General features: G+C 57.7%; 1 protein-coding gene across 3 annotated transcripts; it reads left to right on the forward strand.

Annotated features, from left to right (window-relative positions):
• The first annotated feature begins 267 nt into the window (after nt 1-267).
• On the forward strand, nt 268-12,189 carry PIPOX (pipecolic acid and sarcosine oxidase). 3 transcript variants are annotated; one of them, XM_088138723.1, is made up of 8 exons: nt 268-536; nt 718-866; nt 2,168-2,381; nt 5,161-5,343; nt 7,022-7,174; nt 7,485-7,646; nt 9,790-9,865; nt 11,795-12,189. In XM_088138723.1, exons 1-8 carry the CDS (start codon nt 405-407, stop codon nt 11,923-11,925), a joined length of 1,200 nt encoding a protein of 399 aa, XP_087994849.1. In that variant the 5' UTR covers nt 268-404; the 3' UTR covers nt 11,926-12,189. The 3 variants fall into 3 exon arrangements, with proteins under 3 accessions (XP_087994849.1, XP_087994850.1, XP_087994851.1); XM_088138724.1 differs by lacking the exon at nt 5,161-5,343; XM_088138725.1 differs by lacking the exons at nt 268-536; nt 718-866 and adding an exon at nt 878-1,502.
• Nucleotides 12,190-12,943: the final 754 nt, after the last annotated feature.

The following is a 12,943-nucleotide window of genomic DNA, read 5'->3' on the forward strand; positions in this document are numbered from 1 at the left end:
AAGAGACCATCTTCGGAAGCGTTTCGTCATTGCTTTGGGGGTTGGTGTCGGTCTGCCCGCGAGCGCGTCCAGCAGCACCGCCCCGCCCCGCCGCGCCGCCCTCTGTCCGGTGGGGCTTCAGTCTGGATTCCTGCGCCGGGCCGGGCCGGGCCGGGCCGGGCCGGGTGGCGCCACGGGCCCCTTGCACCGGTGGGCTGTCACAGGGAGGCCTGCCTTCCTCGTGGGCTTTGCAGGAAGCCCTGAGCCGCCCAGCCGCCTCGAGGCCCAGGCTTGGGCCACGGGCAGCCGCCGGCGGGGAGGGCGCTGCCCGGCGGCGGCCCCCGACGGCGCCCCTCCGGCCAAGCCCGGCCCCGCCTGCCGCCGAGCCCGCTGGACTTTGCCTCTCCCCGCCGGGCAGGAGAGCCATGGCTGCCGGAGGGGACGGCCGGGGCCGCGGGCCGCTCTTCGACGCGCTGGTGCTGGGGGCCGGCATCCAGGGCTCCTTCGCCGCCTACCACCTGGCCCGCCGGCGGCTGAAGACGCTCCTGCTGGACCAGGTAGCGGCGACCCCCCCCAGGACCAGGCGCTGCCCGCCCTCCCCCCCGCCGGGGTGCGGGTGGGGGTGGGGTGGGGGAGCGGGCGGCGGCCCGGCGTTGCGAGCCGCGGGGCGGGGGCAGAGAGGGCCTCCCGCGCCCCCAGCCCGCGGCGCACGCAGCCGACCGGCCCCTGTCCCCGCAGTTCCCGCTGCCGCACACCCGAGGCAGCTCCCACGGCCAGAGCCGGATCAGCCGCAGCGCCTACCCGCAGGAGCACTACCTGGCCCTGATGGCCGAGGCGAGGCGGCTGTGGGCGCAGCTGGAGGCCGAGGCCGGCACGCGGCTGCACAGGTGAGGGCCGGGCGCCGCGGGGCAGCCGCGGGCGGGCTCGTCAAAGGGAGGCTGGGACGGGTGGGCTGGATGTCCTCGAGGGTCTCGCTCGGCGATTCCCTGCCCAGGCCCAGGGCCAGGCCCCGCCCCCGCCGAGCAGCGCTGAGCGCGCACAGGAGGCTGAGTCGACCCCGGAGGGCCCATCTGCAGCGGGAAGAGCCTCGAATTGCAAAAAGGGGAGGGGGCTCCTGCTATAGACAGGAGGGCAGTTCCTCCATGGCGTGAGATCAGCCCTCTGCCCATGCCCAGAGAGCTCTCCCCTGGAGAACTGCAGCGTTCGATCCGGTGACACGTTCTCCACAAGCGGGGCTGATGTCGAAAGGGTCCCGCTGTGGCTTTTTCTCAGGCTTCCAACAGGTCACCCGTCAGTGCTGGCGATCCTGAGGGTGTGTCCACACAGCTTGCGTAACCAGGTCAGGTCACGGCCTCCTGGCTGCCTTGGCACAACGCCTGGATCTCGGCTAAGCTTTGCTGGCTTTGGAGGGCTGTGTGGGGCAAGCCCAGCCTGCTTGGTCAGCTGATGCTTCTGTGCATTGTGTGAGCCCCCCAAATGGGTCCCAGAATTCACCCGTTCACACGAAGTGGCGTGAATGCAAGGTGTGTTTGTGTGGGTGGGTGCTGGGGTAGTGCGCCACGCACGCCCAGCTTGTACTAATGGCCCAAATAGCCTCCGGACAGAGTGGCACCGTTTGCCTTTTCTCCCTGCAGCTGCCTCTTCTCAAAAGGGGCCCATGGGACGGGAGGGGCTTGAATTCTTCTTTCTTCCCCTGCCTCCCCCAGGAGGCACGAAGGCGCTGCTGCTGGGGGGGACTCCCTTCCCATCCTGGACCGCAAGAGGGTCTCTGTCCCAAAGAATGGCCCCCTCCCTGCAAAACCTGTGGCCTCCCCTCCCTCCTTTGCCCCCCAGCAGAGCCCCCCACCCCAGCCCCCCACCCCGCTTGCCCTGCCAGCAGCCACCCGGTAATATGTGACTCCCTAAAAGCCATTAAGGAAATGCGCATCTCAATGATTTTTCATCTCGCGGGTCAGAGGCGAGGAGCCGTTTGTCTTGTTAGTGAGGAGCCTGTCACTGCCAGCGCTGCCTGGCCCTCCCGGGAAGCGCCCGAGGCCAGGCCAGGCCCGCCTGCTCGGCTGCCCGCGGTGGCTTGCCAAGGCCCTTGTCAGCTGCCCTCCGCTGCCCCTCCGACCTTTGGCCCTTCACTTCCCGCTGCCTGCGGGGACCAGACCGGGCACCTGGCGTAACGGCCCTCCCTCTGCCACAGACCGATGCTCGCCCTGGTGGTGGGGCACCAGGAGAACCCCGAATTCCAAGGCTACAGGCAGGCCATGGAGCACCACCGGGTGCCAAGCGAAACCCTGAGCCCCCAGCAGCTGGCCCACCGCTTCCCAGGGATCCACCCGCACGGCGGGGAGATGGCCGTGGCTGACCACACCGCAGGCGTCCTGTATGCCAACAAGGCGCTTAAAGTTGTGCAGGTACCAACCGCGCGTGTTGGGGGGAAGGGACGTGGCCTCTACTCCTGACCTTGCGCTCCGCCTTTCCCTCCTTCCCCAGCGTGCCCTTTGGCCAAAGCAGACCCTCCTTGCCCTGGGGTCAGGCTTTGTATCCTGGCACAGCACAAATGCACGCTGGTCCCAGCAAGGAAGAGGGTCTTCTCACCCCACCCCCCCCAAACACTGGCGCAAAGCTTTGAAATGTATTTTTCCAGCCCTGGGAGGATTCTGCATTCCCTTCCTGTCCACCCCAGAAGGGAAGAAGGGTTGCAGACTTTTATTTAGCTTTATTATATTGATACTTTAAAACTTCCTTTGTGCCCGAAGGCCTTCAAAAACCTTCATAGAATGAAAACAAGTTCAAATCAAAACACAACAATAAAACATCATAGGGCCATTTAAAAAGAAAGAAAGGAAGGGAAAAAAAAGAGAAAGAAATGAAAACCGTTTCAGTCAACAGACAGGCAGGCCTATAAAACCGACAAACAAATGTCATCAGGAGGTGAAATAAAACGATCTTTACGGCTAGATTGAAAGCTTGCAAGGCCGGGGCTCCTCAGCGCTCCCGTCAGCAGGATTTTCCGAGCTTTGTGGCAGCCTTCGGGCCCGCCAGAGGGGTTGCATCCCAGCACCCATGAGTCTCACGCGGGGTGGCCCTTCAGGGGTTGATATCCCAGCCAGGGGTGGGTAAAGTTGCCTCAAGGGGAGTTACACATGTTTTCTGTTCAGATAGACTACTACTGTTCAGCGCGCTCAGGCAGGGTAAACTCATTCTGCAGGCTGCAGCTGCTGTCGGTTCAGACGCACGTTACTCCTCCTTTCTCCGAGGGGAAGATTCACAGCTGCGCTAGCCAGCGGGCTTCCCGGGATGGGGCTACGAATTCAGTGAAAGGCTAGGATGGGGGGGGTCTCCTGCCTAACCTTCTGCCCCCACCAAGCCTCAGAGAGCCGGAATCTGAACGCATTCCTTTCTCGCAGCAGTTTCTGAATTGCGCCAGCTGTCACAGACAGAAGAGTCATTAATTGACTCTGAATAGCTTCAACGGTTGACGAAAGCCTTAATTAAATGATCGATGGTGCCCAGCGCAACTCTGCATGCCTTGCTGGTCTGGTCTGGCTCCCTTTCCCAGATCAGTGATGCACGCAGATGCGGAAGGGTTTGATCCAGGAAACTCTTTGACTGAACTGCACCTCTTCCGTGTGTGACTCCCTTTCCTTGGGCCATCGCTGCGGAGCCACCTGCGGCCCTTCCCGTTGGGGCAGGATCCGGACCCCCGTCTGCACAGCTGCCAAAGATGCCAGCGCGGGATGCGGCCTGTCTCCTGCACATGCAGCGGATGGGGACACCCCTGGGCTCAGCCGCGAAGGGGCTCCTGTCTCGTGGGAACCAGCCAATGTGGCTTGCCAAACCGTGTAACCGGCCACGTCTTAGTGCAGAGTCCCCGGGTCACGCAGCCCCCGGAAACGCCAAACAGGGTTGCTGAGTTGTCGTTTTTCACATAATCAGGGGGAGGGGGATTAAATGCGCAGCAGTGGAGAGCCCTTATATTAACCATATTTAATTAAATTTATATGGAAGTGGAATTAATTTGAGTTCTGTTGCCTTCCTCCCCTCTCTCCCCCCTTCCATGGGGACGGCAGCCTTTGGCCCTTCATTCAGAGGCCGGGCAGAGGGTCAGAATGAGGTGGGACCCCGGTGGAAGCGCATCCAGGGAAGAGAGAAGACCACCCCCAGGTTTCCCCCCGTGTGAGACTTGAATGGTGGGCAGGAGGCAGGAAACGATGGAGCCAGGCAGACCCATTATGGGGAGGGCCTCTCTCTCTCCCCCCCCCCCACAATTGTTCCTTATGTGGGGGCCTTCCTGGGTGAGCAGGATCACACTGACATCTCTCCTTGCAACCCAGGAAAAAAGAGAGAATCTGGTCTCTGAAAACGCATTTTGTTTCCTGGAAAGCTGAGTTATCTTTCTGGGGAGGCAGCCTAAAATTGCATTGGCCTCTTTTGCAGCCACATCACACTGCTGGCCCTTATTCACTTTTCAATTGGCTCTTATTCCAAGACTTTTTCTTAAGTACCATTACCAAGCTGGGTGCCCCCCCCCCCCGCACTCCATCCCAGCACCATTGATTTTTATTTCCTATCTTCCCATCTTTGCTCTGATCTGTATTAAATGTCATTAGGTGATTTTCAGGCCCTTTCTCTAAGCCAGTGTTTCTCAACCTTGGCAACTTGAAGAGGGGTGGACTTCAACTCCCAGAATTCTGCCAAGAATTCTCCCAGAAGTTGCCAAGGTTGAGAAATGCTCCTCTAAGCTATCAAGATAATTTGAATTCAATTTCTGTCTTCCAGGCATTCGCTCTTCCACCCACTCTTGTTGCACCAGCAAATCTGTTCAGCCTTCCCCCAACTCTTTGGCACGAGCCCTTTGGGGCAGGCTCTGTTCCTGATTTAACTCCCCACCCTGGCCTTGGAGGAGGAGGGCATTTACCCTTCAGAAAAGCTAGTCCCTCTTTTTGGGGCAAGCAGCATTGCTCGGGGCCACGTTCTGCGCGTGCACAAAACGGTGAATCATAACCTACCCCATAGATCACGCCAGGCCCTTATCTCCCAAAGAAAACGGGCCCAGGCTGACCACAACCTTCAGAGGGGACGTGGTGCAGCTGCTCGGTGCCTGATCTGGTTCCGGGGTCCTCGGAAGCCAGGAGTTGCTCCGCTGGAGACTGGGGGGAGACTGACCTCCTCTCGGCTTCTCCCCACCAGGACCTCTTTCAAAGCCACAAGGGGACCTTGAGGGACGGGGAGAAGGTTCTCCACATCCTCCCGGGACCAGTGGTCACTGTCACGACCAGCCACGGGAGGTACCAGGCCAAACGCCTGGTGGTCACAGCCGGGGCGTGGACGAATCACCTCCTGGCCCCGCTGGGACTGCAGCTGCCTCTTCAGGTAAGCAGGCCCCCCGGGGGGATCGGGACCAGGGGACCGGCAGCAACCGGGGCGCAAGGGCGGCCTCAGGAAGTATCCCTCGGCGTCAGTGGTGGGCAGCGCCCTGCATCTCTCCTTCCATCGTTCCCCCACCCGGCTGATGTCAGCATGACCACACCCAGCTGTTTCATGCAAGGGGCGTCGGCAGAGGGGGTCCAAAAAGTCAAGATGGCGGCCTGGCTATGTTACGAAGCCTTTTTTTGAGGTGTGCCAGGGGACTTCCACCATGGATGCCCGTGGGGCGTGTCCTTGAGGGAGAGAAGTCCAGGATTCCCGCACTAGGCAGCGGGTTGGAACAGATGCGATCTTCTAGATCCCTTCCAACTCTTATTCTACGGTCAATTGTTGAAATCCAGGAAGAATCGAACTTTGGCTGTACCTTAGAATACATTTCCTGCTTGATAATGGAAAAACTGGCTCTCTGGTGTTCTCTGCCAGCGATGCCGTACTTATTTGGTAGAATTATATCCCGTCTTTTGTGCAGGACCTCAAGCGCTCCCTCCTCCTAGACTTCCCTAGAACCACAGCCTTGTGAGGTGGGCTGAGCTGACAGGCCCCAAGTCCCCCAGGGAGCTTTCGGGGCTGAGGATGGGCTTGAACCCGGGTCTTCCCCCTCCTGGTCCCACAATGTCATCGCTGCGCCAGCGGGTCTCGCAAATGAGCTGAGGACTAATTCTCTGCCGTGGTCTTTTCCAATAACCCCCGTGCGTTTTAAGGCACGGGGGATAAGTCCCTGGCACCCACCACCCATGGGAGCTCGAGGAGGGTCAAACAAGTTCCACCCAGCCAAGTTGCGGGGCGGCGGAGAAGGCCTGCTGGAGGCCCTCGTGGAGGGTCCAGCAGAAAAGGGGTTTCTCATGTTATTTCACTAACCTCAAGTCTTGCTAATGCGATTTTTCTCCAGCCCCGAGGGTAAGACCTTTCCTCTCGTCTGGGGTCTCCGGGGGCCCCAGGCAGGCCCAGATCGCAGATTCTGGGCTCACGGGGGGGTTCGGCACCTGCCATTTATGCCAGGGCTGCCTCGCCCAGCCCAGCTACTTTGAATTGCTTATTTACTAACGGCGGATCGATTCATTTCCGCTGTCGGTGAATCAGCCCAGCTGAACTGCTCTGGCTGGTGTACAACAAGGTCAGAACAAACCAGAGGTAATACAAGCAGTAAATAACCGTCAGTCAAAGACGCAAAAGAACAGACGCGCATGGAGAGATGGTCATTGCCACAGGATGGTGTTCACCGTCTTCCTGAAAAGAAGACACGCAAGCGGTGCTGGCTGTGGGTGATGGGGGCTGTAGCCCAGCGCATCAGGATGGCCATGTGCCCCGCCAGGCCAGTGCAGGGAACTCTGGCGCCTTGGCAAGGAAACTCCCTGCTAATTGCACTAATTGTGGAAAACAAACGCTAGCGCGGAGGGCGATTGCAGAATTGCAACACCCTTTTTCTGCCCGCCAGGGGACGGGGCAGATGCCACCCAGACTAGCTGGCAGAGTTGAGTTGCCTCGCCGAGCTCATTCGCTCTGGTCCCAGGCCTGCCCTTGGCCCTTGTCCTGCTCCAGGCCCCGGCCCTGGCCAGGTCCCTCCCCAGAGCGCAGGGCACGCGGGGGCACTGCCTGCCTTCCTGAGCCCAGGTTCCCCTTGCAGCCGTTGCGCATCCGAGTCTGCTACCTGCGGGCAAAGGTGCCAGGCCCGGAAGGCCTGCTGGGGCAACCTCCGTGCTTCCTGGGCATCGGTCTCAACCAAGACAAGCACCACTTCTACGGCCTGCTGTCCGGGGAGTACCCGGATCTGGTCAAGGTGAGAAGGAGGGGCCCAGGAGGGCTGGCGCAGAGGAGGAGTTGGGGGGGGGCTGTTCTGTGGCTGCATTTTTGTGCCAAGCTGCTCCAGGTGGGTGGCTGTCTCTTGGCCCCCAGATGGAAAACGAGCAACCCGGCCTCCCCCCGGCCACACTCAGGCTGGAGCACGGGAATCTGGTCCCGGGCAGCCGGACGGTGCCACGAGCGTCTCACTCTGGCCTGGCACCAGCGGCTCTCGCCCCGCCGTCTTCTCAGCCCTGCCTGGAGGCGCCTCGGACTGAACCCTTGGCTGACCGCCTGCCTCCTCCCAGGTCTGCTACCACCATGGCTCACCCGCAGACCCCGACAGGCCCAACCAGCAGGTCCAGGCCTCTCCTCCGGTGCCCGACCTCCAGCGCCTGCAGGATTTCGTGAGCAAGTATCTGCCAGGCCTTGATCCAGAGCCCGCTGTCCAGGAGTGGTGCTTATACACGGTAAGGAGGGGGCCGGCTGGGAGGAAGACCCCTGTAGCCCCTTTGTCTTCCACACAAATCTGGGAATCCCACTGAGACCCCCCTTTACCCCGACACCCCCCCACCCACCTGCAGAGCGACCCGCTGATTGTTAATGGACTGGATGCCGCTGGAAAGGAGAGCCCCCTGCCCTCTCCTGCCTCCGCTCACACAGCCCAAGATCCAGCAGCCGCCTTCGCTCCTTCGGCAAGGCTGGATTCCTTTTCGCTTCGGCTTGTTGGTTTCTGGGGCCTCAGTTAAAATCGGTTTTTTCAAGTATTCTGGGGACCAGCAGTTGGATTAAATTAGGGAGCAGGCTAGATGAATGAGCTGGTATCTTAGGGTTGCAGCTTAGAGTTGCAGCTGCTGGGCTTGGGGTTGGCCAACATCCTGGCCTCTGGGCCAGCTCAGCCTAGGGTGTAAAGCAAAGAACCGGAGGGGCAGAGAGAAAGAGCTCTCCCAGCATATCTGAAATACACCCCTCCGCCCCAGTATCTGTGCTTGGAGCGCTTTTAAAAATGAGAATAGGAAAGAAAAGGAAGAGACGTAGCGAGGTGGCTGCGAAGCTGTCTGGTGGAGCCGCCTTATTCAAGACCACAAGAGGGAAAAAACTAGCTTTGTTACGCTGCTTCCGTCTGCCCCAACAGAAGGCCGGACCATTCAGCCCACCCCGAGTTTTGCCAGGAGCAAAAATGGGCAGTTATTGTAAGGGGGGGCCAAGGAGGACCCCCTTTTTCCTCGGCTCTGGTCGGAATCCTAGGGAGAAGATGCTGATGAAGCTTTCCGGGGAAGGCCTTCTGTTGCATTTTTGGCCCGCTGCACAGTGACGCTGGCAGGCCCTAACTTTGGCTTGAGAGAGTCTTAAATATTATTATTTATAGCAGTGTTTCTCAACCTTAGCAACTTTAAGATAGGTGGACTTCAACTCCCAGAATTCCCCAGCCAGCACAGCTGGCTGGGGAATTCTGGGAGTTGAAGTCCACCTATCTTAAAGTTGCCAAGGTTGGGAAACACTGATTTATAGATAACTGACCTTGCAGGAGCTGGGGGTAGAAGGGTCAGTGAGAAGGAACTTTAAACAAAGATTGAGCAAAGGTGGAAAAAGTCATGAGGGTCGCTGCATTTGATGTCCCCCCAAAAGATCTGCAGAAGCACTTGGACCCGACAGGAATGGACAGAACCTCAACTCATCCATGGCAGAAAGTTGCATTCCTTGGAACAGTCACTACCTCCAAATGGAAAGAAAGTTAAAATTGGGAAACTCAGCATGCTGGTCAACGCTGGCTGGGCAAAGAGCAGGAGGAGGGTGTCGAGCCCTGGGACGTGGGGGCAAAGAGGTTGCACCGAGGGAATATTTGCAGAGACGCCACCAAGCGTCCACCTTCATCCCCCGGAGTCTTAGTAAGCATTCCAAGCTGCCAGCAACAGAAAACCGGTGGGATCAAATATTGAAAAACGGCCAAGACCAAAAATGTGGAAATGGTGTGGAACTTCCCATACGGATCAACTTTTAGCCCGTAATAAGCCAGACTCAACGGTAGTTGCCAGAAAAAGAGAGAATTCACCTTGCAGGAGCGGGAGATAAAAGGGTCAGTGAGAGAGAACTAGAAAACGTGGGGAAATCTGAAGCCCTTCAAGCAGAGACTGAGCGCAGGTGGGAAAGGAAAGTCCTGAGGGTACCAATAACGGCATTTGGTGCCATCCCAAAAAATCTGGAGAAGCATTTGGGCCCAGCAGGAACGGACAGCATCTCAACTCAGGAAGGGCGAAAACTGGCCTTGCTTGGAACGGAGCACATCATACGCCGGTGTCTTCAGCTAGCCAAAATCCTTGGGAAGGGTCTGATCGTCCAAAGTACCAAACCCTTCAGAACTCCCTGGTAGGCTGTGTGTAGATAAATATATATAATTTATATAGTAAAGTATATCATTATAGAAGCAAGGCAAGGCTTCTATTCTCTTGGGCAAGAATAAGGGGAGAAGGTCCCCCCGATGAACGTGATGGCTTTTTTCCAGCTGGTGCCCCGTGGCGTCCCAGCCACCGGGAAGCCGACTACCAGCTCCCAAAAGGTCTGGACGTGGGTTTTCTCTGACACTTTCTCCCCTGCTTCTTATCGCCCCTTCAGAATACCCCAGACAGGGACTTCATATTGGATCGGCACCCACATTTTGAGAACATTGTAATTGGAGCCGGGTTTTCAGGTAAACGGGGTCGTGGGGCGGGATGGCAGGAGAAGAGGGGAAGGGTTGTATCTAACTCAAAGGGGATCGATCTGTCCTGCGGCTGGGCCTGCCTTCAGGAGCTATTCTTCATGAAACCCTCCAAGTTCAAGCACAGTCTATCCCTTTGCAAGAGCTTGCTGGGAACCTAGAAAAAAAAGGCAGCCGCCTTCTCCTTCTCCTGGTGATGGTGCTGGGCCCCTGCAGGGAGAGGGGCTTGTGGATCTGACCCAGCTCCAGTGTTCGTGTGAGTCCACACGAGTGGTTCACCTTCGCGTAACGCCTTGCAGCAGCGAAGAGCGAACTGGCGGCCACGGGTGGCCCCCAGAAATATTTCTGTGCTCCCCAGAGGCCCCCCAATTTGGGGTCCCTGAAAAGCATCAGCACAATCAGTTTTCAACAGAAAAGGAAGGGTAATAGATGTGTGCAACCTCTCGCTTGCCGGATTCCTCTATTTTGGTAGGAGTTTTCCAGCCGAAAGCCTCCAGAGATAGGCAGGAAAGAGGGCAGCAGATCCGGCCTTCTCCTTCGGGGGCGCATCCTTGGCAACTTCCAAACGTGGGGTGCACCACGGTTACAGCCCCGCTGCAGACAGGAAGGCAGCCCCTTTTCCGGTCAGGCTCCTGACGGCCGTCACGCCAAGCCGTTGCAGCCTCGCGCTGACTTGACCGGGCTGAGCTCAAGGAAGGCCAAGTGGGGCTGCTTGGAAGGGGGACCACAAGTCACAAAGGGCTTAGAAACAGTGGCAAACCTCTTCCGGCTGCATCAGTGGTCGTGGGCGTGTAACCAAGTCCCCGGGAGGCAACCTTTATCTTTAACCCGTTTCCTTCTCTCTGTCCATCCACTTATATGTATAGGAAGGAGTGTCCATGGGGGAATCCAAAAAGTCAAGATGGTGCCCACCCTATGGAGGCCATGCCCCTTTTTACAGGTATTGCACGTGTGATGCCCGTAAGAAAAGGGGTGGAGGTTCAATTGCACGGGCACCATCTTGACTCTTTTGCCCCCCTGCAGACATCCCTGTTGCTTTTCTGATCCAAACTAACCTCTTACGGTATATACCCTACTTGATTGATCCCACAAACCCCGCAGCAAAGGACTCTTGGCAGCTCACAAAGGCAAAAGCACACACCAAAAATTCAGAAACGCACCCGCAATCCGAAGAAGGATAAAAACAGAAAGCAACAGCATACAACCAGAAGAGAAGTCAGTCTGTAAACCTAACCAAGGTCACCCCACAGCCAAAACCTCCTTGGGGAGAGCTCCGTTGCTTCTGGAGGCAGGTGTGTGTGTGTGGGGCCAACCGGGGGTCCGCTGGGGCCGTTCCCAAGGACCACCGAGGCGCAGAGCCTCCGGGCCGCAGCCCCCCACCTCCCTCCCGCTAGCAGCTTCTCCCAAGTCGTTCAAGCTGCCCAGGCCGATGCCAGGGGAGAAGGCAGCCCTGCAGATGCCCTGGCGCTTTACAGGGCAGCACCAGCGCTTTCCGTGGCACCCAGGAGTCTGTTGGCAACCACTGCAGGGCCCGCAGCGCTGGCGTAATGTGCTTCCACTGGCAAGCACCGGCCGGCACGTGAACCTCTGAGCTTGAACCCCCACAGCTTCAGAGCGGTCTTCAAAGGCGGCCCCACGTAGCGCGTGCTGCAGTAGTCTAAACGGGGTGACGCGGGGACAAGTCTCTTAGCGACGTCCTTCCGCCCCAGGCAGGCTGCAGCTGGCACACTGGTGTACTTAAGTAAATAAGGTTAAAAAGTTCAAAGTCTACAAGCCAAATAACAATAAAATGTAGAGGAGGAAGAGGAGGAGGAAGCAGAGGCAAAGGGGGATTATCCGGCAGCCATATAAATTGCATAAATAAATAAATAAACAAACAAACAAACAAGCATCTGTTTTTCCCTTCTGTCTCTTCCACAGGCCACGGGTTCAAGTTTGCACCGGTTGTGGGAAAGATCCTGTGCGAACTGAGTCTGGGGGAGGCGCCTGCTTACAATCTCGCCCCATTTCGGCTGAGCCGCTTCCAGGCCCCACTTAAAGCTAGCTTGTGAACTCCCTCTGGCAGAGCCGAGGAGGGGCCAAACCTTCCCCAGGGCACCTCCACGACAGTCCACCTGAACTGGATCCATGGCTTGAGCTCTGCACGTCCAGGCTGCAAAGATCCTGACAGCTGCCAGGAGAGGGAAGAGCTTCTGCTGGCCCCCAGGGAAGGGCTCCCTTGCGGTTGAGGAAGTGAAAAGCCCTGCCCAAGAGTGCTGTGCCAGGAGAGGGTCCCACACAGGTGCGCTTCCTATTAAAGGTATCTGCTAAACAGGCCTGCTGCTTTACCTGTCCATCAGCTCCAACCCTGAGAAGAATCAATCGCTTAAAAGGAGGTGAAGTGCTTTTGCACCCCTGGCTCTTGGAGAGGGTGCTGTGACCTTAGTTGAGACACCAGGGCAGGAAGGCTTCAGGGACATCTGAAGAAGCTTCCTGCAGTTGGGACTCTCCCTGTGGGCACTTCCAGGGGAGGCTTTTATGATACCATAACTGGCAGATTTCTGCAGACGTCCAGGTGGTCTCCTTTTCCCGTTTATCAATCTCCAGCGTCTTTGCAACCGTTTTCTCTTTTAAGCCTCTTAAGGAAGAAAATGCGGGACAGCCTCTTTGGATCCTTTCTGCGAGAAGCCATTTTCCTGTAAGCGCCATCATTGCCTTTGTGGGGCTGAGCACCCTCCGCAGTTCAGGGGGAGCCGGCTAAATGGCGGCCCCGTGTTTAGAGACAGTGTTCCACTGGGATAAGGGGAAATGTAGTGAGAGTGAAGTCCTTGGTGCTCCCTGAGCTTGGCGGTTTGCTTGCAGACGTTTCATTACCCAACTAGGGAACATCATCAGTGCTAGAAGGGAGTGGGGTTTGCTCCCTGTTTATATACAGTGCCTTGCCCTGCCAGTGTTGGTGGGGGGTGTGGTTTTCTCCTTGGTAGTGCCTTGATTAGGGTATTGTTTTCTGCTTGATTGTTTGTCTCCTTGGTGGTTCCTTGATTAGAGTACTGTAGAAAGAATAGCATATAAACAGGGAGCAGACCCCAG

The sequence above is a fragment of the Python bivittatus genome, unplaced genomic scaffold (genome assembly GCF_059951505.1).
Source record: "Python bivittatus isolate LINGU-HERP-01145 unplaced genomic scaffold, Pbiv_v1 ctg000240_np1212, whole genome shotgun sequence".
Lineage (NCBI taxonomy): Eukaryota > Metazoa > Chordata > Lepidosauria > Squamata > Pythonidae > Python > Python bivittatus.